This window comes from Danio rerio, chromosome 5 (genome assembly GCF_049306965.1).
Source record: "Danio rerio strain Tuebingen ecotype United States chromosome 5, GRCz12tu, whole genome shotgun sequence".
NCBI lineage: Eukaryota > Metazoa > Chordata > Actinopteri > Cypriniformes > Danionidae > Danio > Danio rerio.
The window spans coordinates 44431708-44457229 of NC_133180.1; the positions used below are offsets into that span (position 1 = coordinate 44431708).

At 42.1% G+C, this 25522-nt stretch overlaps 2 protein-coding genes across 10 annotated transcripts in view; one reads left to right on the forward strand and one right to left on the reverse strand.

The window, feature by feature from the left end:
- si:dkey-40c11.2 overlaps positions 1-19213 on the forward strand; it is an 83286-nt gene extending 64073 nt beyond the window's left edge. Inside the window, exons 10-17 of one of the 4 annotated variants that reach the window (XR_012406294.1) lie at positions 7025-7130; positions 7718-8212; positions 8991-9419; positions 9498-9578; positions 12088-12197; positions 12286-12337; positions 13456-13995; positions 14072-17385. Coding sequence is in view for 2 of the 4 variants with exons in the window: in XM_005165436.6 (XP_005165493.1) it covers positions 7025-7130; positions 7718-8212; positions 8991-9419; positions 9498-9578; positions 12088-12197; positions 12286-12337; positions 13456-13592 (1410 nt within the window). In the remaining 2 variants the exon portion in view is untranslated. Of the gene's footprint in view, positions 1-7024; positions 7131-7717; positions 8213-8990; positions 9420-9497; positions 9579-12087; positions 12198-12285; positions 12338-13455 lie in introns of all 4 variants that reach the window. The other 3 variants (XR_012406295.1, XM_005165436.6, XM_005165437.6) reach the window with 3 other exon arrangements.
- Positions 17520-25522, reverse strand: part of rtkna (rhotekin a) — a 148457-nt gene continuing 140454 nt past the window's right edge. For 5 of the 6 annotated variants that reach the window (XM_005165339.6, XM_005165341.6, XM_005165340.6 and 2 more), the window contains one exon: positions 17520-23346. In XM_005165339.6, coding sequence (XP_005165396.1) covers positions 22739-23346 — 608 coding nt within the window. In that variant the 3' untranslated portion in view covers positions 17520-22738. The remainder of the gene's footprint in view (positions 23347-25522) is intronic. The other variant, NM_001126415.1, reaches the window with a different exon arrangement.

Here is a 25522-nt window from a genome sequence, read left to right on the forward strand (position 1 = left end):
CATGATTTTTAAAGTAGTCGTGTCACAGATGTTTTTACACTGCTTGACTATCTAAGCTAGCGTTTTGTCGCTGCTTTGTTTACACTGCAAGATGGATCAGCGACAGGGGCTTTCTCATTGCATAACTTTACAATAGGAAGAATTTTGTCTCACAGCCAAAAACACGTAGTATATTTTTTGTTATTAACTACACAACGAGAAAGAAGCCTTTAATGGGGTAGAAAATGTACATATTTGCTCACCTGAGTTTGGAAGGAATTAGCAATTTCTTCTCAACTTTCTTTTTTAACTTTCTGTTTAAAACGTCAAAGAGACACGGGCGCTCCTGTCAAACCTCTAGTTTTTTCTCAATTTCTTGGGTCCAAATAAGTTGGCCTTATGCTGGCCTGCAGGTACACACACACACAAGTGAATGCTGCTCTCTCATTGGCTTTAGGTGATCGCTGATGTTATTTTCAGTCAAAACTCATTTCACACGGCATGATTTAAATCGCAGACAGCTCCAGTTCCCCTTCGGGGGGAACTCCAGCACTATAAGTGGATTTGATTGTTAAAATCCACGCATTGGGAGGTTCGGTTCAGAAGCTACTCGTCTGAAAGAGTATTGAACGGGCCAATTAAGAATGAATTGGCAGCGCAAGCCTGCGCAGGTGAGCGGCATAAGCAATCAACTGAGTATATAAGCTCACCTGGCGCCAGCAGACGCTATCCTTTTCGCTTCAGAGACTTTTCTGATCGAGCTTCATGAGGGTTCCTCCTGCTGTCTACAGCCACTTAGAGCGAACGAGTGTCTCCCGGTCCAGAGCGAATCCACGCAGCGGCAGATGGTCGAGCTGGGTTTCTCCCTTGCCTGGCGTCCCTTTGGGTCCGGTCCTCCAGAGCGGTGCGTATTGTTGCAAAGCATCCTAAAAGAGCAACACAGTCGTGCAGCACGTCCTTTTCAGGACGGCGCTCCGACTGTGCGTTTCTGGTTGCGGGGGTTTCCTGGCTCCGGATGATGGGCACGATCACTGCATTACATGTTTGGGGGTCCAGCGTGTTAATGTGGTGCTCGGGGGCGGTTCATGTCGTCACTACGATGCCATGACCGTCGCGCAGTTGAGATCGCGGCAAACTCTAGTGAGAGACCGAGCCACCCCAGTCGCCTCCTGTTCTGCAGCGGGCGCTCGGGCAGATCTGAGGGTTCCAGCGAGAGATAATCCGCCGCCTAAGGGCTCGCGGACCTCTCGCTCCTCCAAGCGCTCCATCCAAGCTTCGGGCGCTGGGAGTGATCCGTCAAATCAGATGGTAGCTCTCACGCTCGCTGTCACCGGAGATCAGATGTCCTCCGCGGCATCGGAGGGTGGGCTTTCATTGTCCGACGATGATCCGGACCCGCTCGCCCCCTTCAGGCAGGTGAGCGCTGTCAAAACGGATACTGAAACGGACGTGTTAGCCGTGCTTTCCCGGGCTGCTTCGGCCGTGGGTTGGAGATGGTTTATGCCCCAGCTCCGCGGCCGGACCGACTAGAGGGGCGTTCCCTTCTTCCCGGCGACGCACAGTAGGCTCACGCGGTCTTAAAGAGCACCTTTTTTCTGCTCGTGCTGCGTGTCCCTCCACCCTCACCACTCTTGGTGGTGGAGCAGCCAGGGGGTATGTGGCGATTCCTCAGGTTGAGTGTGCGATGGCGGTTAATCCGCGCAGCGCCTCTTCTTGGCGGGGTCTGCTTCGTCTCCCATCCAAAGCCTGTGAGTTTTCGGCTCCCTCGGAGCTAGAGCTTACAAAGCTACGGACCAGGCTGCATCCGCCTTGCATGCGATAGCCACTGTCCAGTGCTACCAAGCGCAGGCGCTGGCCGAGCTGCACGAGGGTGGGTCCAACCCAGGCTTATGAGCTTCGCACCGCAGCCGACTAAGCTCTTCGGACTACTAAGTCCGCTGCGTGTGCTCTGGGGAGGACGATGTCCACACTAGTGGTCCAGAAGCCCCACCTCTAACAAAACTTGGTTGATATGCGCAAAGTTGACAAAGTCTGCTTTCTTGACTCGCCCATATCCCAAGCTGGTCGGCGACACAGTCTGCGAATTCACCCAGGAATTCGAGGCAGTGAGAGAGCAGTCCGATGGGTGATGTCTAATCGGCGGCCCCGTAAGCCCGCTCCGCCCGCCGTGCCATCCATACCTGCTCCTCGCCGAAGGCGCCCGCCTACGAGAGCTGCACCGCCCCCCCACTCGCCTCTGGCGAAGCGAGCGCATCGAGCACCTCGGAAGCAGGCCACTCCCCCTGCCCAGAACGCCGCTAAGTCTGGCAAACGGACCGCGAAGCGTCCCTGGGACAGGTCATCTGGAGAGGAGGGAACTTGCTCTTTCCCCGCTGGAGGGCGGGGCGCCATTTCCAACGGCACTTTTTACTGCCATGAAATGAAAGGGCACTTTTCCACTTCTCCGGAGGTGACAGCCCGAAATCTGCCAGTTTGAGCTCAGCTCTCTAGCTCATAGGTTCGGTGCACTCCGCCAGTGGCTCACGGGCACTGCAGGCCCTGCCAGCCTGGGACGCGCCGCCTCTCAGCTCGCAAGGTCTGCATGCTCCGCCAGCGGCTCACGGGCGCTGGGGGGACGGTCTCCCTTCTCCCAGCCCCCAAGCCCCCCCTCCGGAGTCAGGGTGTGGAGCCAGAGCGAATCGCTCTCCTCCAGCTCTTCTGTGGGACCCTCGCGCTCCCCGGATCAGCACACCCGCTCCGCGCAGGAGTCAGGGTGCGGAGCCAGAGCGAAACGCTCTCCTCCAGCTCTTCTGTGGGACCCTCGCGCTCCCCGGATCAGCACACCCGCTCCTTGCTGCCCCTCCGCGGGTACGTCAAGGTTTGCTGCTATGACGTCATTAGCGAGGGCTCTGCCTGCCTGATTAGCGCGGGCCAGCCCCTCGCGGTGGCTCATACGCACGATCAGACTCGGCTACGAACCACAGTTCTCCAAACGGCCTCCCAGGTTTACGGGCGTGTATTTCACCAGGGTCTATCCCCTGTCCGCCCCTGTCTTGCGAGAGGAGATTGCTGCCCTCCTGGCGAAGGGTGCAATCGAGCCGGTACCTCCAGCCGAGATGGAGAGCGGGTTTTACAGCCCGTACTTCATCGTACCCAAAAAGAGCGGTGGGTCACGGCCAATCCTAGATCTGCGCGTTTTGAATCGCTGCCTTCACAAGCTGTCGTTCAGAATGCTTACGCAGAGGCGCATCCTCCGATGCGTTCGTCCTCAGGATTGGTTTGCAGCCATAGACCTGAAGGACGCGTATTTTCATGTCTCCATTCTTCCACGCCACCGTCAGTTTCTGCGGTTTGCGTTCGAAGGTCGAGCATGGCAGTACAAGGTCCTCCCCTTCGGGCTCTCTCTGTCTCCGCGGGTCTTCACCAAACTCGCGGAGGGTGCCCTAGCGCCTCTGCGGCTTGCGGGCATCCGCGTACTCAATTATCTCGACGACTGGCTGATTTTAGCCCACTCTCGGGAGCAGTTGACTGCGCACAGAGACGAGGTGCTCCGGCATCTCCGCCTTTTGGGGTTGCAGGTCAACTGGGAAAAGAGCAAACTCGCCCCGGTGCAGAGGATCTCTTTTCTCGGGATGGAGCTGGACTCGGTCACCATGGTAGCGCGCCTCTCCGGAGAGCGCGCTCGCCTGCTGCTGAACTGTCTGAGGGAGCTCGACAGCAAGTTAGTGGTCCCACTGAAATATTTTCAGAGGCTCTTGGGGCATATGGCTTCCGCTGCGGCCGTCATGCCGCTCGGATTGCTCCATATGAGACCACTTCAGCACTGGCTTCAAGATCGAGTTCCGAGACGCGCATGGCATGCGGGCACACACCGAGTCTCTGTTACTGCGCTGTGTCGCCGCACCCTCAGCCCCTGGAACGACCCCTCGTTCCTGCAGGCCGGTGTGCCTCTGGGACAGGCGTCCAGTCATGTTGTTGTTTCGACAGATGCTTCCAGCACAGGCTGGGGAGCCATGTGTGGCGGGCATGCAGCTGCGGGCCTGTGGGTAGGTGCCCAGCTGCATTGGCACATCAATCGCCTAGAGCTGTTGGCAGTGTTCCTTGCTCTCCGCCGTTTTTCTCCGGCGCTGGGGCAGCAACACGTGCTGGTCAGGACAGACAGTACGGCGGCGGCAGCGTATATCAACCGCATGGGGGGTATGCGCTCTCGCCGCATGTCTCAGCTCGCCCGCCGTCTGCTCCTCTGGAGTCACCCGCGGCTGAAGTCGCTGCGCGCCATTCACATCCCAGGTATGCTCAACCGTGCAGCCGATGTGCTCTCACGGCAGCAGATTCACTCTGGAGAATGGAGACTCCACCCCGAGTCTGTTCAGCTGATATGGGCGCGATTCGGGGAGGCCCAGATCGATCTGTTTGCTTCTCCCGAGAACGCTCATTGCCAGTTGTTTTATTCCCTGACCGAGGGCTCTCTCGGCACGGATGCACTGGCCCACAGCTGGCCTCGGGGCGTACGCAAGTATGCGTTTCCCCCAGTAAGCCTGATCGCGCAGTTAATGTGCAAGGTCAGGGAGGACGAGGAGCAGGTTTTGTTAGTTGCGCCCCTCTGGCCCAACCGAACCTGGATATCAGAGCTCTCCCTCCTCGCGACGGCCCTCCCTTGGCAGATCCCTTGAGAGAGGACCTACTTTCTCAGGGACAAGGCACCGTCTGGCACCCTCGTCCCGATCTCTGGAACCTCCACGTGTGGTCCATAGACGCGAGGAAGACTTAGGTAACCTGCCGCCCGCGGTGGTTGATACCATCACTCAGGCTAGAGCCCCCTCCACGAGGCGCGCCTACGCCCTGAAGTGGAGTCTATTCACTGAGTGGTGTATCTCTCGCAGAGAAGACCCCCGATCTTGCCAGATCAGTGTTGTGCTCTCTTTCCTTCAAGAGAAGCTGGACAGCAGGCTGTCGCCCTCCACTCTCAAGGTTTACGTTGCTGCCATCTCCGCTCACCATGACGCGGTGACTGGCGGCACCGTGGGAAAGCATAACCTCATCATCCGGTTCCTCAGAGGCGCTAGGCGAATTAATCCAACTCGCCCCCCTCTCACGCCCTCTTGGGATCTCGCCCTCGTTCTCACGAGCCTGCGATTTGATCCCTTCGAGCCACTTGATACAGTATCTTTAAGATTTCTGTCCCTGAAGACAGCTCGGCTGGTCGCGTTGGCCTCCATTAAGAGGGTCGGGGACCTGGAGGCATTTTCGGTCAGTGACTCGTGCCTGGAATTCGGGCCGGGATTTTCTCATGTTATTCTGAGACCCCGCCCGGGTTATGTGCCCAAAGTTCCTACCACTCCTTTTAGAGATCAGGTAGTAACCCTGCAAGCGCTGCCCCCAGAGGAGGCAGACCCAGCCCTGTCCTTACTTTGTCCAGTTCGCGCTCTGCGCATTTATGTGGACCGTACTCAGAACTTTAGATCTTCTGAGCAGCTCTTTGTCTGTTATGGCGGACGGCAGCAGGGAAGTGCCGTGTCTAAACAACGTTTATCCCACTGGATTGTGGAGGCCATTTCATGTGCTTATTTGAGCAGAGGCCAGCCGCGCCCCCCAGGAGTGCATGCGCACTCCACTCGGAGCGTTGCATCCTCTTGGGCGTGTGCGCGTGGCGCTTCTTTAACAGACATTTGTTGAGCTGCGGGCTGGGCGACACCCAACACATTTGCAAGATTTTATAATCTGCGAGTGGAGCCGGTTTCCTCAAGGGTGTTAGGTACCTTTGGTGATTGAGGAAACAACTCGGTAGGTGTTGTACACGCTTGCGGTGCCTTTTTTCCCTAACACGGAGAGATGTGCACCGTCCTGTCTGTCAGTAAAGTTCCCCATTTGGTGAGCCCTGCAGATTCCTCCGAGGCCCCCAGCACTGACTCAGCGGAGGAGTCACTTGCTGGCCCATTACGTAGTAGGTCTGCCCGCTGGTCAGCCCGCGTTTTGGGTATAGGTGCCTGCTATGGCCGATCCCCGCTGGTGATCCCCATGTGCTTTTTCCGCCACGGTTAAGTTCCCCCCCTGGGCGGACCCGTGCTTTCCCTATCTGCTAACCACCTTTTATGCGCACTCCCCCTTTTCAGGGTTAGTCCATATGTAATTCCATTTGTTTCCCCCTATTGGGTGCGGATGGTCTCCGCAGCGTCCTCCCTACTGGGATGGCACGCTTCCCAACGTACTGTCGTGTATTCCTAGAATTATCTAGACGCTAGCGACTCCCAAAAAAGATACCTTTTCCGTAAAACTTCTTTTGAAGTAGGATAAGTTAGGGCCAAGGGCACGTTGGAGGACCACGCCTCTCGTGATCTGGGTGCGTCACGCTTGCCTGACCGCTCTCTCATGGTGGGTGTTGGTAAGGTGCAGTCATTATGGCGCTTTCAATGGGCTCCCAATGCGTGGATTTTAACAATCAAATCCACTTATAGTGCTGGAGTTCCCCCCGAAGGGGAACGTTTGAGGTTACTAAAGTAACCCTTCGTTCCCCGAGGAGGGGAACGGAAGCACTATACTCCGTCTCCATAATGACTGTCCCTTAGCTGTTAAAAGTCTCTTCAGCTTAAAAAGGATAGCGTCTGCTGGCGCCAGGTGAGCTTATATACTCAGTTGATTGCTTATGCCGCTCACCTGCGCAGGCTTGCGCTGCCAATTCATTCTTAATTGGCCCGTTCAATACTCTTTCAGACGAGTAGCTTCTGAACCGAACCTCCCAATGCGTGGATTTTACAATCAAATCCACTTATAGTGCTTCCGTTCCCCTCCTTGGGGAACGAAGGGTTACTTTAGTAACCTCGAACGATATTCAGCACACCAAATATCTGAAAGGCATCGGCGACTCATCTGCGATTGTCTCATATCGCGTCTTTGATAGTTTTAATCTGTGTGATTGTGACTCACGTGCACGAGCACCGATTTGCCTGTGATTTCAAGCATTTGTCAGCGATTTCCTAAAACTTGTCAGCGAGTCAAAATCGGGGCTAAAATCATGCAGTCTGAACTTGGCATTGGCCGAATTGAACAAAGCTTCTTTTGTCTGTAGGAGGCAGCAGCACTTGTTTCCCAGCGCACCATGAATCCCAGAGAGTTTTTCAGACAGTTATCAGCATCTTCACAAAATTCTTCAAGTCCTGGATCACCACGCTCAGGTAAGCAGCTTTCAGAATTCTTATCAGCTTAAAGAAAAAGTTCACCCAAAAATAATTATTTTGTCATATTGTGCTATTATTGTAGAAATGATAAAAACATGTACTGCAACCAATGACTTTCATAGTACTTGTTTTTTCTACTATTGAAGTCAATGGTTACAGGTTATCAACTTTCTTCAAAATATCTTCTTTTGTGTTCAAAACAAAAAAGAATCTCATAAAGGTTTGAAACCACATGAGCGCAAGTACAGTTTTATTTTTGGATGAACTATCCCATTAAGACCTGTTCAAACAAACAATGATAACTCCAAGATAAAAATGTTTGTTTGGTTGATTAAAAGCATGTACTTACCGCATTTTTATTGTCTGCCAATTTAAACACTTGCACTTTGACATTCTGATATGCATTAAATCATCTTATTTTTCATTAGTCGAAAAAAAGTCATAGAGTTTTGTTGTTGTTATTATTAAAGTTGAGCTAAACCGAGTTAAACTCAGAGTAATTTTTATAGTTACCTTCTTTTATGTATGAACTGGTCTCTGTTATTAATTCGCCTTTTAATTGACTCGCCTTTCATTTTATCCAGGAAAATCTCCATTCCGTCGCTACCAGCGCAGTTTGACAGACACTGCCTTCATCTTTGAGAGGACCAACTCCACCTCTGGTCCCACATCTCCACTCAGTCCTTCTGCGAGATCCCCATTCACACGGACCGCATCCACATCCTCATACACATCCTACAAATGTCCAACATCTCCACTTAGTCCAACTTTCCGGAGGATCCCTTCTCCACAGCACCCTCCAACATCTCCCCCCACATCGCCTCCTCCACGCTCCGTCCCGCCGCTGTCTCCTCTACCCAGTCTGCCAGTTTCCAGACCCCCTCCACCCCAGTCTACACCACCCAGCCGACCTCCTCCTCAAGCCCCAGTCCAGCCTTCAGCTCCACCTGCATCTCCAGAGCCGCTGGACATTCTCAATAAGTCAGAGACGTACATCTGTGAGGTTAACCAAGAGGAATTCACTGTCGCTACAGAACGTCCCACAGCTTCACTCTCTGAAAATGCCATCAACACTACAGGTAAGTGAGTTTAAGTCACAATAGAGAGACATAATAATTTAATTAATTCAATTCATCTTTATTTCTATGACGTTTTTACAATGTATATTGTGTCGAAGCAACTAAAAGTTCTAGTAAAATTAAACTGTGTCAGTCCAGTTTTTAGAGTTGAAGTTCTGTTTAGTTCTGTTCAGTGCGGTTTAAATTTCAGTACTTAAAGCCCAAACACTGAATAGCAAATCCATCAATGCACAGCTCCACAAGTCCCAAACCAAGCAAGCCAGTGACGATAAAAGGATAGTCTACCCAAAATTTAACATTTACCCACTATTCACTCAACCTTAGTGGTACCAAACCTTTTATGAATTTATTTGGTCCCACTTTATATTAATGGCCTTCACTAATAGCTACTTACATCAAACAATAAATACAATGTACTTACTTTGTTAAAAATGTTTTGAGTTGGGATATGGGTCACATAAGGGTCTGGTTTGGTAATATGTGTTTTATTGATGGGTTAAGGTTTAACAATCATTTTATGTCACACTTTATTTTGATGGTCCGTTTGTTGAATTAAGCTACATTGCATCTACATGTCAACTAATTCTCATTAGATTATAAGCAGACTGTTAGGTTAGGGTTAGGGTTAGGGTTAGGGTTGGAAAGTACTTGCAAAATTAAAAGCTTAACAGTAACCCATTTACTAATACTCAGGTGTTCTTTGAAAGTTACGCACAGTCAACAGAATATGTAAAGTGGGCCATTAAAATTAAAGTGTAACCCAATATATTCTCTCCAGATCTTGTTACTGCCTCTCCAATGCTGTGTGAATCAAAATCAGAAGTGGACTTTACAGTTAGAGCTGTGCTGGTTGAAGAAGACGAAGACGAAGAAGAAGATGATAAAGTAGAGGTAGAAGAACCAGACCAACCGTCAACTTCAGATATCAAAGGCAGCACAAACTATGAAGAAACAGTGGAAACAGTAGCAGAGGAAGTGGAGTGTGAGGATGAGGATGAGAAGAGTATAATCAGGCCTCTGGTGGAGGTTGAGGAGCAGGAGCAGGAAACCATGTCTGAATCTGAGGATGAAGAAGATGCAGAGGAGAAGCCGGCTGCAGAATCACTGGACAACCAGAACACTATTGTGGAGGAGCATTTACAGGCTGAAGAAGACAGAAATGTGATCTCAGATGATGAAGCTGAGGAAGATCCACCAGAGAATCAAGGTGATGGGAAGACACATGTGAATGCAGAATGTTTCTGTGGTCGGGATGTCATTGATATTTATCTTGTTGTGTGTTCAGAGTTGTGTGTGAACGTATCTGAGTTTGAGCTGATGACCGGAGAAGATGAATTTGAATGTGGGACACCGCTTAACGGGACAGGTAATGAGCTATATGAGCTAGAATTCTCTTTGTTTCAGAAATTGCTAGTTAAATTATTAGAAATCTGTTACCACTTGCACCACCGACCTTGTTCCGCTCACACGGCTCTTAGCCATGCACTAATTGCTACAATGATTTTTAAAACAGCATTTAATCACTTTAATACCCTCTCCTTTATGAACAGTATTCTGTGAATTGACATCTGTGTGAATTCATGAAAATATTACATTTGTTCTGATCTCATACCCCCTTACATTCTTACCGACCAGGCGGGAGTCCCTGGGCTCCATTATCTCTAGGCTCAGGGTTCTCTCCCTGGACAGCACAATAAACCTGCTGTTATTATTAAGCAATATCTAAATGTGAACTCTTGAAATGTAGATTAAAACACCATCAGAGGCCTTTTGACATTTGCTAAATCATTTTACATCATCGGTTAAGTATTTTTGACAGGTCAAAAAACAAAACTGGCAAAAATTAAGAATAAAAATAATACGATTTGGACATACGTTGATTTCACATTTTTTACAGGAATTTACATTTTTTTTAATGTTAATAGTAATTGACTCTATACTTAAGATGGAACTGTCACTTAAAGGAATAGTTCACCCAAAAATAAAAATTCTGTCGTTATCAAAACAAAATAAGAAACTGATTGAACTGAACTATCTTCTTTCGTTGAAAGTTGAAAAGTTGAAATAATTTTCATTTTGGGGTGTACTGTCCATTTAATTTGTTTTGATTAAATGCAAGTTTTTTTTTTAAACCAGCTACGCTTATTACAGTATTTCTTACAACACTATTGACATTTGCACAACAGTTAATGCATTTCTCTAAACAATTAGTCATTTGTGCACATCATAGTAGCAGTTTTTTATTCCTTCCAACAAATTGCAATTGCTTTCATACAACTCTCTGCTATTTTTAACATTATTATTTGCTTATGTCATGTCAGTCAAAACAAACTAAACCTGTGAATGCTGAATAGTCATTCCATATAAAACTAATAGTCCTCATTTCATTATTTGAGTCATTAAATACAAAAATGTTGAACTAGTTGTCAAATTCTTTCAAGCAAATTTGATAAAAAAAAAAAAAGTCTTCTAAATTGAACAATTTCATGAATAATTTACAGACCTGTATATGTTGCAGGTTCAGTTTCAACATGTTCTTCAATATTGTATGCAGTTGTGCACAGCTATACCCAAAGGAAGTTTGTGTTTGTTGTAAATAAGGGTGTATTTATTCTTTTGCACAATGCTGTGAATAAATTAAAACTACAAAGAGCAAATGCAGTAAAAATGTGAAACATACATATCCAGTGTCTTGTACTCAGATACCTCACTAAATGTTGTGATGTCTAACTTTACTGTATTTTTTAAATGGCTGTGCAAATAGTATATAGTGCTGTCTTGAGCATTTTCAGGAAGTGTCACCAAAATCTGACATTTTTGTCTGGAAAAAATGTCCAGAGTAAACTGTCATAATGAAAACAGAACAAAGTCATTTGACTATCTTGTTCATAAACAATGGTGTCAGGACTTTTCATTTTGATGACACTGACACTTTTATTGACATCAGTACTTGCTTTTTAGGAATGAGCTGTCCATTTTGAGCAAGTGACACGCTTTTGCAGGTTATCAACTAGGTTTTGCAGTTTGTACTAATTGTTTAGAACAGGGGTCACCAACCTTGTTCCTGGGGAGCTACCTTCCAGCAGAATTCAGTCACAACCCTGATCAAACACACCTGAACCAATTAATAGTACCCAACGCAACACTTGATAATTACAAACAGGTGTGTTTGTTCAGGGTTGCAACTGAAATGTGCAGGAAGGTAGCTCTCCAGGAACAGGGTTGGTAACCCCTGGTTTAGAGAAATGCTTTAACTGTTGTGCAAATTGTGCGATTGACTCTATACTTTTAATGGAAGTAGGCATTTTCCTAAACTGTCCCTTAACGAAATAAGTTCAACAAAATAAAAAATTCTATCATCATCAAAACAAAATAAGATACTTTGAAGAATGCTGGGAACCAGTAATTCATTTTCAAAGTATTTGTTTTCCATACCATGAATGTCAATGTGTCCAGTTTCCAACTGTCTTCAAGCTACCTTCTTTTGTTTAAGATGATAGAATTTTCATTTTTGGATGAACTATCCCTTTAAATCACAGGTCTCAATCTCGATTCCTGGAGGGCCGCAGCTCTGCACAGTTTTTCTCCAACCCTAATCTAAAAGCTGATCCAACTAATAATGGTGTTCAAGACTACTAGAGACTATTAATTAGGTGTGAGTTAGAAGTGGTTGAAGCTAAACTGTGCAGAGGTGCGGCCCTCCAGGAATTGAGTTTGAGATCATTGCTTTAAGGCAACACAGAATATAGAATTAAAGTTGATGTGACTTGAGTTTTTAGGTACTGAACTGAAGCATCTGAGATTTTTGTACTTTTGTAACTTCACTACTGTGTTGTGTGATGCTTATATGAATGATGAATGACTTTGTTTTCAAGTAGAGGACGTGGATGTATCTGAGCACAGCACACCTGAGCGCTACTGTTACACCGTCAACCGAGAGGAGGAAGATGAAATCCAGACGGAGGTTTTAAAAGAGAATGGCGAAGTACGTACTACAACTCACATGACGAATCATCATCAATTTTCATGCAAAAAAATATTTCACATTGTAAAACATGTCTTTCACCTTCTAGTCATCACCAGAAAGACTTCTGCGCGTCAGAGCTTTATACGACTACCAAGCAGGTTAGTGTCGCTTACTTCAAGGGGGGAATAAGTAAGGGATTACATCTACTGAAAAAAAAGAACGTTTCATGGTTATATATGCTAGGCCCGTAGCCAGGGGGGTTCGGATGGTTTGAAAGACCCACCCCTTATAGACAAAGCTCCTTTTTTGACTGCTATGCCATAATAAATAGTGAAAATAACCCATCAAAAAATGGATGCATACAATCTCATTCAAATCAAATCAAATCACTGAAATCACTTTTATTGTCACATCATAGCACACATGCTGCTGAAGATGTGATAATGAAAGTGATTTGAGTGATTTGATTTGAATGAGATTGTATGCATCCTTGTGACAACTGTTATTAAGTGTCATTCACTCCTTTAAAATTGAATCCTTTAAAATGCAAAGATGACATTGTTTCAGATGTCTTTAACATAAGCAAATAGATCATAACCAGTCTTTGTCTTGTCATAAGTTGCCATAAACCTGTCATAAACATGATTGTTATAAGGCCATTATAACTGTCATACATTTCATAACAGCATCACAATCACTGTGGTGGTAAAAATTTAACTAAATATCCTTAAATATTAATAATGCTGTTCTAAAATGATTATTGACGATTTACTTTTTTGTTCCTCTGAAAAAATATTTATGACACAATTAAATGGCCTCATGACAATCATGTTTATGACAAGTTATGTTTCTCTGTAAGGTCAAGTTGTCATGACAAAGACAAAGGCAAGTGTTGATGTATTTGTTTTTTGTCAAGTCGTCATGACGATGACATCTCCAGCAATGTCATCTTTGCATTTAAAATGACATAGCTAATTGTACAGTACGACACGCAATGGCAGTTGTCATAAGCATGCATAAAATCTCCTTCATATCATGAGTATAAAGATGACAGTCTTATGAACACGCTTTTCAAGTTGTGTTATCAAGCAATCCATAGTGTATAAACTCATGGTTTGAGGTAGATTTTTATACTAGTAATATACTGATGTAAAAGGCGTTTTACGATTCTGAAGTTGAAATCATATACACCTTTAATAGCCAAGGGAGACTTAATAATCCAGGAATATATTTATTTTTGGGTGAACAATCTTTTAAACCTCTCTTTTCCCCACAGAGGATGACACTGAGCTGTCTTTTGAACCTGGTGACATCATCAGCGATGTGGAAACAATCGACAAAGCGTGGTGGAGGGGCTGCAGCAAAGATGGACGCCAGGGACTTTTTCCTGCCAACTTCGTAGAGACCATCTAAAGACTTCTCAATTAAAGACGGTTCCTCTTCCCTTTTTCTCTTCACCAGTTCTCAGGGACTAAGAACATAAAGCCCCGTCTATGAGGACGTAGCATGTGCTCTGAGACTAAGAGTCACAGGAAAAGGGTCTGGAAGTGAAGCGTTCACAGGCAGAATCCAGCCAACAATCCTTTACAAGCAGCCAAAGTCCACAATGGAGCCTTTCATGATCGTCCACTGCAAGACTGAGGAGGATTCTCACACAACGCCAGCTCAGATACGGATTCAGTACACTTCCTGTTACACAAATCATCAAATCATACACAATTATCACACACTTTACATCATTTATTATTTTACACACGGTTCTTACTGTTATCATTACCAAAGGTGGTGGAGCTGTCTACTGAAGTTTGTTAATCCAGCTAACATAGTCATGTAACGGCTCACCCTGAATATAGAAACTTTTTTTACTGTGTCTGATAATGTAGGTTAAGTAGCCGTTACATGCTATGTGTTTTGTTTTTTTAAAGCAGAGACATGTTTACAGCCGTTTGAAAGGCCGAGACCAAATGTAATCAAAGCTAACGGCTTCATGTAGAAACTATTGCTTAAAAACAGTGCTATATTTGATCTATGACTATTTTAAAATGTAATTCAGAGAGATGAATGTGCAAATGTATGCCCTACTTCCAGATGTGAAATCTACGAATCCCTAATTGTTTCAGATCTCTGTCCTATAAAACATCCATTGTTTTACTTTGTAAAAGAGCGCAAGCCATTATCTAAATCTTTCACTTCTTTATGAGGAGCAGAAAGATTTGTTTGGGAAAAAAAGTGAGACCTGATCAGATTTCAAAATTTCTCAAAAATGGTATGTACTGTACACACTTTATAAAAATAAGATCTTTAAAAAAACTGGGGTTTATTGATATAAACTAGCCTAGCGGAGAGGATAAACCATAACTAGTGAGTCACGACACTACTATGATTACAATATTTTGCTTTAGCAAACAGTGCTTTGACATGCTGAAAAGAGTTCACATGCTGACCTGGGAGAGAGCCCTGAGCTCATAAGTTCCTTAAGCCCAGGGCTCCCTCCTGTTTGCAAGCCAAGAGGGGAGTTTGAGCTCAGTTAGATCTTGAGAACTCCCCTGCTGTAGTACCTAATGAACCACTGGGCCACCATGCCACTCATCTTGGAAAGGAGGAGAAGGGGTGGAAGGTGGGAATGTTCAAAACGAAGATGGCTGTTATATGAAACTTCGGATATTTATAGTGGCTTAGGAATCGTCTGATTGGTGAATCATAAATTGAATAATGCAGGACTGGCTGCAAGCAAACATATGCACGTGATCCTTTCGAAATTAGTTTATAAATAAACCACAAAAACCCATTGAAATCAAGATTTAATTTACAAGGGTGACCTGGCTAAGAGCTGTGCAACACACGACTTCTTAAGAAAAATAATAATAAATAAAATGTAAAGATACAGATTAGTTATTCAGCTGTACCACATTACAATACTGTATGTTAAAAACACATACGTTGAGAAATGGACTGTCGTTGTTTGTTATAAAGGATAGAATGAAATGATTTGATTGGGATGAGCTCAGACATTTTTAGATTAGACTGAAGAGTATTCCAGGATGAGGGAGTGGCATGTCTAAAGGCTCGCCTCCCCATAACCTTATATTACAAGCAGACAGCAGTATAATAGAACTTGGCTGCCATTACATATTTTTAAATGCTCTGAAACCTTGCACATAAACTATCGTTCAAAGGATTGGTGTCTGTACGATATACGAAATATTATTATTTAAGTAATTTTCTTCTGCTCACCAATTCTGTACACTCTCAGAAATAAAGGTAGAGGAGCTGTCACTGGGGCAGTATTTTTTCAAATTATACACATTTTAAGAGTTTAGATGCAAAAACCTCTACAGTAAGTTCCATCTGTAATTTTCTTCTAAAATGAGCATTTTTCAAAGCCTCATGTTTATGTTCAGTTATTTCATGTTGAAAGCGATGAAAATAACTCATTATTCACCATAAAAGTGACATTTCTGGACCAGGACATAGAAACCTGAAAAATGGTAATATTAGAAGAAAGTTTCAGGTGGCACTTCATTTGTACCAAAGACTCTAGATACATCTTAAAGGGACGTTGTTTGTACCCAGAGTTCACAGTGGTACCTCAAAAGGGCATATTAGTACCCAATTGTACAGATGTTGCCACCTCAATATGTTCCCTCTGCCGCTGGACTTGCTAATCAAATGTCTCTCATTCTAATAAATAAATGTTCGTAACGGAATAACGTAAAAGGGCTTTGTTATTCACTCAGCATGCACGGTGTAACCGTTTTCAAAGTCTGTCTAATTTGTTTAACTGCAGGCTGATGAGATATACATACAAGATTGACATTTAAACTAAAAGAAATTCCTTTGACCATAATGGCGATGTTATTATCTCAAATTTTAAACATGCACACACTACAAGATATGAAAACCATGGCACAGCACACACTAGAAGATATTATGTGCCCGATGGAGCACATCACCTAAGTGCAGTATAACTTGATTTATCTATAATTAGTGTTCACTATGTAAATGTTTGACTGACTGCCACCACACTGGATGACACAACAGTCAACATCAAATGAAATGAGTGTAGTCAACAAAATTCATTTGAAAAGAGTTTTGAACTCAGTGTTGAAGGTAATGAGTTAAGTAATACCTCATTACTTCAACTCAAATGGATTAAGTTCACACTACTCACATAGATTTTTTTTTACTCAAATTGTTTGTAGCAATCGGTTTCCTTAAACGGTATGAGTTGACAACTTATTGAGTTCTACAGTACTCAGTTGGTTTGAGTTCTCTTCATTTATTGGGTTTTACTGTGCCTGAATTGCTTCATTTACTCGAATGTAATAAGTTCACAGTACTCATTTGGATTAGTTTTTGAACTTAAATGGTTTGTTGCAATCAGTTTTCTCAAATGATTTGAATGACCTTAACATTTTGGGGTTTTACATACATGCAAAACACACTCATGCACTCAAAATAGGTTCCCTTTTGCATAGCTAATAGTGGCAGTTATGAAATAAAATGAATGGGCATTATGGACCCTTCAGGTATAAGTACGTTTTGAAAAGGTACTTCCCCAGTTACAGCTCCTGCACCTTAAAGTTAATATTGTGATAATGATTATATTAGAAGAAAAAACTGCTTTCTATTTTGATTTATTTAGTTTTCAGTGTTACCTGATGTGGATTTGGTGCTCGAAATACAGCATTTCTTTGGCCATTAATAATTATTGCAAAAACCTACTTTAATCCACATTGAATTAATTAAATGTCCTATCAATTAAGATAAAGTTTGCTGAATAAAAGTATTCAAAATGCGTAAAAAAACCTACTGTACTGACCAAAAACTTTTGAACAGTAGTATATACGATAAGGTAATGTTCACTTTTGTGTAAATATTATGAAATACATGTTGTTTTTCTATGTAATTTATTTATCTGAACATGAACAGATATATTTCCTCCCTCTAGCTAAGGTTTATTCCAGTCATTTTTCAGCTAACAAAGTTCTTCTGTTTGTTTTTATATGGAAAAATCACACAAATACATTTACCCTCTATTCTCCCTTTCACTCAATTCTTATTGTAATAACCAATTAGATGTGTTTGTTTTTTCACAATCTGCAATTTAATGCTTAATTTTATGTGTTTGCCTTGTTTCACAGCCAGTACACTGCCTTCTTTCATACTGTTTTGAGGCTCACAATCATTAAAAAGACATTATTCACATGTGTATTAATGCATGAGATCAAATTAAAGGGATACTGGGTCATAATGGATTTACTATCTAGTAAAATCATTTGACAAATGCACTGCAAGAAATGAAAGAGAATTACACACACACACAAACACAAACAAAACTGCTGCATTTACTTTTAATTTAAGTCCATCTTTCCAGTCATTTGTTATCGTACATGAATCTATTAGTGTCCAAAGACATGCAGACTGAAATGACACTTACCTCCGGGTTAACATTCAATGTTATCTAGCAGGATGAGAGTCTCATAGAATATCGATATCTTTATAACAAAATTAATGTGGTAAAATACAACTTTAATAAAAGCACGAAATGAAAATTACAAAACTTTACAATAACAAATAATGTTGATTGAATATACAGTTTTTAAATACAAATCTGTGGTGTGTGACTGACAGAGAACTGTTTGTTTTGTATCGCATCATAAACCAGGGGAAAACTCTTCTCAATTTGACAGAAGTTAGGCTGATATTTCAACACTCGCAAAATGGCTTTTGCTGCCATTTTTGATACATAAAGATGTCTCTTAATCTAAAATGACAGATAAAACATAATACCTAGAATATTGTGCAGATGTGTTTTCTGCATCACAGTTATTTTAATCTGTTTAATATTTTTATGGCAAGATGAATTGTAATTTCACTCCTGAGGTTTTTATTGAACTAATAACAGTACAGTAACTTCAGTTATTGTAAATATTGCTAACACAAGTCTTCAGGAAAACATGCAGTTTATCAGAACTGGAGGAAATGCTTTGATGCTCTGAATTCAAACAATGGACTTGCAAGCCGACAGGGAAACAGAAACAATTTGAATAATCCATATAAAAATCTAATATATAGCATTATATGCAAATGACAAAATAAAACCTACAAGTTCATGTTTGGAATATATTTGTAATTCCAATGTTTGAAAAAAATGTTCAAATATACTGGCTATAATTTTATTTGTGTTCATATGTTTGATTTACACTCACCGGCCACTTTATTAGGTACACCTTACTAGTACCGGGTTGGACCCACTTTTGCCTTCAGAATGACCTTAATCTTTTTGATCGCTTTTTGATCTTTCAATGTTGGCTCCTTCTGTCATTGTGAAGAAGAATTCACCCACTAACAGGGAATGTGAGCTGGCATTAGACCAGCATGAGACAGGTCAGTTTTACATATTCCCCCACATCCCAAAGGTGCTCTATTGGATTGAGATCTGATGGCTGTGGAGGCCATTTGAGTACAGTGAGCTCATTGTCATGTTCAAGATACTAGTCTGAGATGATTCACGCTTTATGACATGGCGCGTTATCCTTCTGGAAGTAGCCATCAGAAGATGGGTACACTGTGCTCATAGAGGGATGGACATGGTCAGCAACAATATGCATGGTTCGACATGTTGTGCATTCAGAGATGGTCTTGTAACGAGTGATAATTTGAGTTACTGTTGCTTTTCTATCAGCTCAAACCAGTCTGGCCATTCTCCTCTGACCTCTGGTATCAACAAGGCATTAGCTCCCACAAAACTGCCGCTCACTGGATATTTTCTCTTTTTCGGACCATTCACTGTAAACCCTAGAGATGGTTGTGCGTGAAAATCCCAGTAGATCAGCAGTTTCTAAAATACTCAGACCAGCCCGTCTGGAACCAACAACCATGCCATGTTCAATTACGTAAATCACCTCTCTTCCCTATTCTGATGCTCGGTTTGAACTGCAGCAGATTGTCTTGACCATGTCTATATGCCTTAATACATTAAATTGCTGCCATGCGATCCATTAATAAATACTTACTTTTTGTTTCACTTATCAAGCGTATGCGTCTTCTCCTCATTCACCCAGCATCAATAGACTCACTGATTGTTACGTATCATCCCTTTAATTATTTAACATCATAAACACGTAACAGTTGCTTAGAAATTTGCATTAACGAGCAGTTGGACTGGTGTACCTAACAAAGTGGCCAGTAAGTGTATATTGCAAACATGGCATAATTTTATTCATTCATTTTCTTTTCAGCTTAGTCCCTTTATTAATCTGGGGTCACCACAGCGGAATGAACCGCCAACTTATCGAGCATATTTTTTACGCAGTGGATGCCCTTCCAGCTGCAACCCATCTTTGGGAAACATCCATACAAAATAATTCACATTCAAACACTACGGACAATTTAGCTTATTCAATTCACCTGTACCTGGAGGAAACCCACGCAAATGCAGGGAGAACATGCAAACTCCACACAGAAATGCCAACTGACCCAGCCGAAGCTTGAACCAGTGACCTTCTTGCTGTGAGTTTATATACGTGAAATCCAAATATGATCTTGCAGGTCCTACATGTAATTTCCATGTATCAGATTTCTATATGGGAATGCATGTACCGTAAATTGAAGTCTAGAATACCCTACAGTATTAACTTTAAGCTGTTGTAGCTTTGCATAGACAGGCTTTAACTGCGACAGCTTCATAGAAAAGCACGATTCAATCAAAACACACAAAACGGCATATTTCATTGATTGTGCTGATTCCTGGTTAATGTGTGTTCAGATTTTGTAGTTCAAAGACAGATGTGGTTCACATTTGCTGAGCGAGATAAAGTATGTACAGTAATCCTGAGGTCATCACAGTCGCGGTAGTAAACGGAGTCACATTAAATCCCATCATTACAAACATGAATTCAAAACCGTTAGTATTCTGGACCTTTGCACACACTGAAGCCAAGCAAAAAAGCACTTTATGAACTATAACAGACAGAGCAGCAGATATTATACATTTATTACCATATGTTAAAGGTGCACTCGGTACTACCGTTCCTCAGGTGTCAAACAAATAAAGAATCTATTATTTCTGAAAAACACTCTGCGAATCTAAAAGTCAAAGAAATAAAGGTACAAAACCCGTCACTGAGACATTAGCTTTTTAAAAGGTACAAGTTTGTACCTAACATGTCCACATTTATACCATAAATGTGCTTATTCATTCATTCATTCATTCATTCATTTCCCTTCGGCTTAGTCCCTTATTTATCAGGGGTCGCCACAGCTGAAGGAATCACCAACTATTTCCCTATATGTTTTACGCAGCAAATATCCTTTCAGCTGCAACCCAGTACTGGGAAACACCCATAGACAGTCATTCACATACACACACACACACACTCATACATCATGGCCAATTTAGTTAATTCAATTCACCTATACCACATGTGTTTGGATTGTGAGAAAATCGGAGCACCCAGAGGAAAGTTACCTACATAAACACTGGGAAAACATGCAAACTCCACACAAAAATGCCAACTGGCCGAGTTGGGACTCATCCAGCGACCTTCTTGCTGTGAGGCAACAGTGCTAACCACTGAGCCACTGTGTTGTCTAAATGTGCATATTAATTTTTAAATTGTATTAAATTGTAGCTCCTAGTGCCTTGAAGGTACTAAAGTGTATTCTAAAAGTACAATTGTACCTTTAAGGTACCAATACGCCCCTGTATGGTACCAAAAAGGTACCTTCTAAAGAGGTGCGGCCCCAGTAACAGGTTTTGTACCTTTGTTTTTGAGAGAGTATAATAAATGTCTTATTCTGTTAAGATAAACACTCCTGTTATTAGACGCTTTCCCACACAGAGCAAATGACTTTCAATAGAGCATTTCTGCAACAACATTGTAGTTTATCAGTGTATATGCAAAATGACCATACAGCACAACATCAACAAAACTGAGACTGAGCGCAGCTTGAAATAAAGTCAGTTACTGATAATGTCCATATTATGGAAATGCAAATGCAGAATTTACACTGATACAGAAACACTTTCTTTTTGCAGGTTGATGTGATTAAGATGCACTGGCACTTATAAATAAAGTGGAAATCATCAGCTGTAGTGATATTTCATTCATTTATAGTTCATAGTTTACTCTCCTTCATATTGTTTGAAACCTGATTGACTTTCAACAGACAGACAGACAGACAGGCAGACAGGCAGATAGACAGACAGATAGATAGATAGATAGATAGATAGACAGACAGACAGACAGACAGACAGACAGACAGACAGACAGACAGACAGACAGACCAGACAGACAGACAGACAGACAGACAGACAGACAGATAGATAGATAGATAGATAGATAGATAGATAGATAGATAGATAGATAGATAGATAGATAGATAGATAGATAGATAGATAGATAGATCAACAAACACAACCTCATGGCAATTATTGACTATTATGTTTTGGCAAATTACTGACTAACGTTTATGAATTGGTAAAATCTCTTTTTTGTGTAACTAAACCTGAAATTGGTCTCAGATTCACCAAAATGTAAAATTGTTAGGTTTACATGTGAGATCAGGTTGGATTGCTATATTATATTTCTATTATATCATCTATCTATCCATATTTTTATTTATGCTTTTGTGTCTATTCTACTATCTATTTATATCTATCTTGTTTATTTATTTATGTTTTCTTGTGAGATGGACAGAAATAAAAAAAAGAATGTCTTACAGGTTTGAAAAGACATGATGGTGAGTAAATGATGACAGAATTATTTCATTTCTACATGAACTACTCCTTTAAATTTAATGGTAGTAAATTTTTGTGAAGCTTATTGGTCATGAAATATACTACTTTTCAAAGCTTTGGAGTACTTATATTTTCTATTGTGTTTCTATTGAGCTTTTTATTTAGCTAAAAATAAAAATAACAAGCATCATTTAAAAAACAAAACTCCACATTTTAGTATCCATAAAACATGCTTCATGAGCAGCAAATCAGCATTTCAGAATGATCTCTGAAGGATGGTGTGACTCTGAAAACTGGTGTGATAATGCTCAAAATGCATGTATTCTCACAGGAAAAAGAATTATAATGAATGAATTCTTGATCCACATTTTAGATTAAATAACTGCATCCTGAACATAAAATGCTTCCTAAATCTCACCAGCCTCCAACTGATGAAAGTCTGTGTATTCTCCAGTCTTAACGTGTTGAACACTCTGCAGAATTGAGCCTGACAGAACCTTCTAGAAACAACAGACACGAACAGTGGCCAGAAGTTCAATCAGAAGATCTCACAAAACCTGGAAGATCTCCAATCCACCCAAAAACACCTGAACCACAAAACAACACCACACCACAATCCCCAAAGATCTAAACCACTGAACATAAAGAAACTATGTGCACTGCTTCATATATTAACAACTTATTTTATACCCAATAAAGCACAATCCCCATTGCTGAAGCTCCATCAAAAGGCAGAAGAAAAAGTGAATTCCGCATGTTGCTCTCCGCAACTTTTCCAGTTTCCTCCAGGGTGAAGTTGATGTTGATTTAGATGCTACACCTGACTCTGCAGCCAGTTTCGGGGGTCCAGCTTGGCCCTCAGGTTCCTCAGGCTGCGCCTGGCATTAGACGGCCTGGAGAAACCCAGTTCTGACTCTTGACTGTTGCTGCCCTCGCTGGAGCTGCTGCTGGAGGTGGAGCTGGAGCAGGACAGGCCTGTCTGAGCGGGACGGGGAGACACAGAGCCTGCGACTGGAGGCTGACAGGAGCACCGATAGCCACCATAGCCTCGGCCGCGCAGGGTGGATAGCTTGGCGTCCAGAGAGAGGGTTCGTGGACGGAAGCGGCTGGACAAGGAAGAAGATGAGTCGGGAGACCACGCTTGACGAAAACAGGGGCTGATGCTGGAGGGACTGTCACTGTCGGAGGTCAGGCTGGCGTTGGAGGACAGCAGGCGAGGGCTGCGGGGCGGTCGGCCATGCAGGTGGGGACTGGGCGAGCGGGGCGGCAGACGTTGATGGTTGAGGGGGGATCTGGGAGGATCTTCTTCAAATAAGGACATCCAGTGAGGGGGAGACCCGAGTTGAGTCCTCAGCTCAAACTCTTCCATACGACGAGTGAGGATGTCTGTGACTGTGCCGATGTCGTCAGAGGTGTCAATAACTGTGAAGGGAGACAGAAAAACTTCTAGTAGAAGAAACTGGACTGACTCTATAAGAACTAACAGTGTTTTTCTGTTTAAAGATCATTCTGGATTAACATTATCATGTGTTTTATATTTTTGTTCTTAGCAGGTGGGATTTTGTGACTTATTTTTGCTGTTCATAAGTGTCCATTTTTAGAAATACAATAAGCTTTCTACTGATGTATGGTTTGTTAGGATAAGACAATATTTAGACAAGATAAAGCTATTTGAATATATGTAATCTGAGGATTCAAAAATTTATATTGAGAAAAATTAAGTGTTCAAATTAAGTTCCTAGCAATGCATATTACCAAAGTCCCTTTAATGCAAGTCATTTCACTCGGCAGCCATCTTAGAAACGCCTCTCGGGAATTATGCAGGCATTCTGTCTGAATGGGGAAACATCAAATTCTCCAAAATTTCAGGCCAAGTTTCTGATTAAATTTCATATTAGGAATCACCAATAAAATGAAACAACATCCGAGTCTTTAGTTTAATTTCTAAACGTTCATATGTCACAAAATCTGCAGAAACTGACGTCTGGTCCGAGCCCCTGTCCCGGAGAATCTTTAGTCTATAGCAGGGGTCTCAAACTGCCAGCCTGTGGGCCATTTGCATTTTCATTTGCGTATATCCACCCCCCACCCCAAACCAAAACTAATGTCAAAAAAGGAGATTCGGCTCAACTAAACATATATTTTTAAATCACTATCATTGTTGTGCAGTCGCATATATACATGTGGATTTGACCCCCCACCTATTGGACATTTAAGGTACTATAATATATACTGTAATAGATCCGACTATGTATTAGGATTACTTTCAGTTTCTCTCAGTGTGAGGTTGAGACACATGCAGATTATTTTTGGGGCTGATTTAAACGTACATACATGTCTGTAAGTGCTCTTTTTTCACTAACGCTCTATTTTTGGAAATATTCAAGGGTCATTTGATTATAATCAGTTTTATACCACCTGTATTCTGTTGTACAAACACCTCTTCATGGCTTTGACGTTATGCTGGTGGTGATAATTTTGCTAATATTTGATTAAATGGTCTCATTAATAGATTTTCCACATATGCATATTAAGAATTATATTAAAAATTTGCTTTAGTAAAATGTTACTGCTGGCTAAACTGAACATGTTAAAGTAAATGTGAATATGTACATACTTCCCCCCTCTTTGTTGTAGTTTTACAAAAAGGAAAGATATTGAGAAGAACAATTGTCAGTAAAGACACTAAAGTTTTTCAACTGCATTCTGCTGTCTTACGCTATCTGTTAAACTTTTGGTTAAGCAACAATTGATTGGGACATAATAATTATTATTAATATCCATGTTATTAAATTGTAGTATTTTCATAGCAATTTAAACTACACCTTCAATATGTACAATAAGAAACAAAAAGAAGGTGCTTTGATACTGTGGGGAAGAATGTCTGAGTGCATCAATTACATCAGGTTTCCACTTTTTTCGTGTGCTGATTGTAAAACGGTCCTCCTATGAATTGTCAGTCACTGATATGGCCCCCCGCCAATTTGAGTTTGAGACCCCGGGTCTATAGCAATCGCTGTTTTGCTCCTATACTAGAAGGCAGGGCTTCATTCGCCACGTCGTTACACTTTTCCCCATTTAAAACTATTCGAGTGATATGTCTTGTGTATTCTACAGTCTTTGATATTGCTAATCAAAAAACGAGTTTTGATATACTGTATTTACTGTAGGAAATTTACAAAATATGTTCATGCAAACATATCTTTATTTAATATTACTTAATATTTTGGCATAAAACAAAAGCCAATTATTTTGACTTTCACAGTGTATTTTTGGCTATTCCCATAAATACACCTGTGCAATATAAGCCTGGGGTTTTGTGGTCCTTGGTCACATATTTTGTTGTATTATAAAATGTTGAAAATGTTGAAATAAAGAACTTAAAAATTTTAAATGCAAGTAAAAGTAACACAAAATTATTGTTTCATTGTCTGATTTTTTTATCAAATAAAACTATTAAATTTTAAAAACCTAAAATATAGCAAGGTCATTTTTACAAATGAAATGAAATGAAATAAAATTGTATCGTTTATTTAATTTTTATATATGTTTTATTATTTATTAGCTTTTTTAGAATATAATTTTAAATTAGAATTAA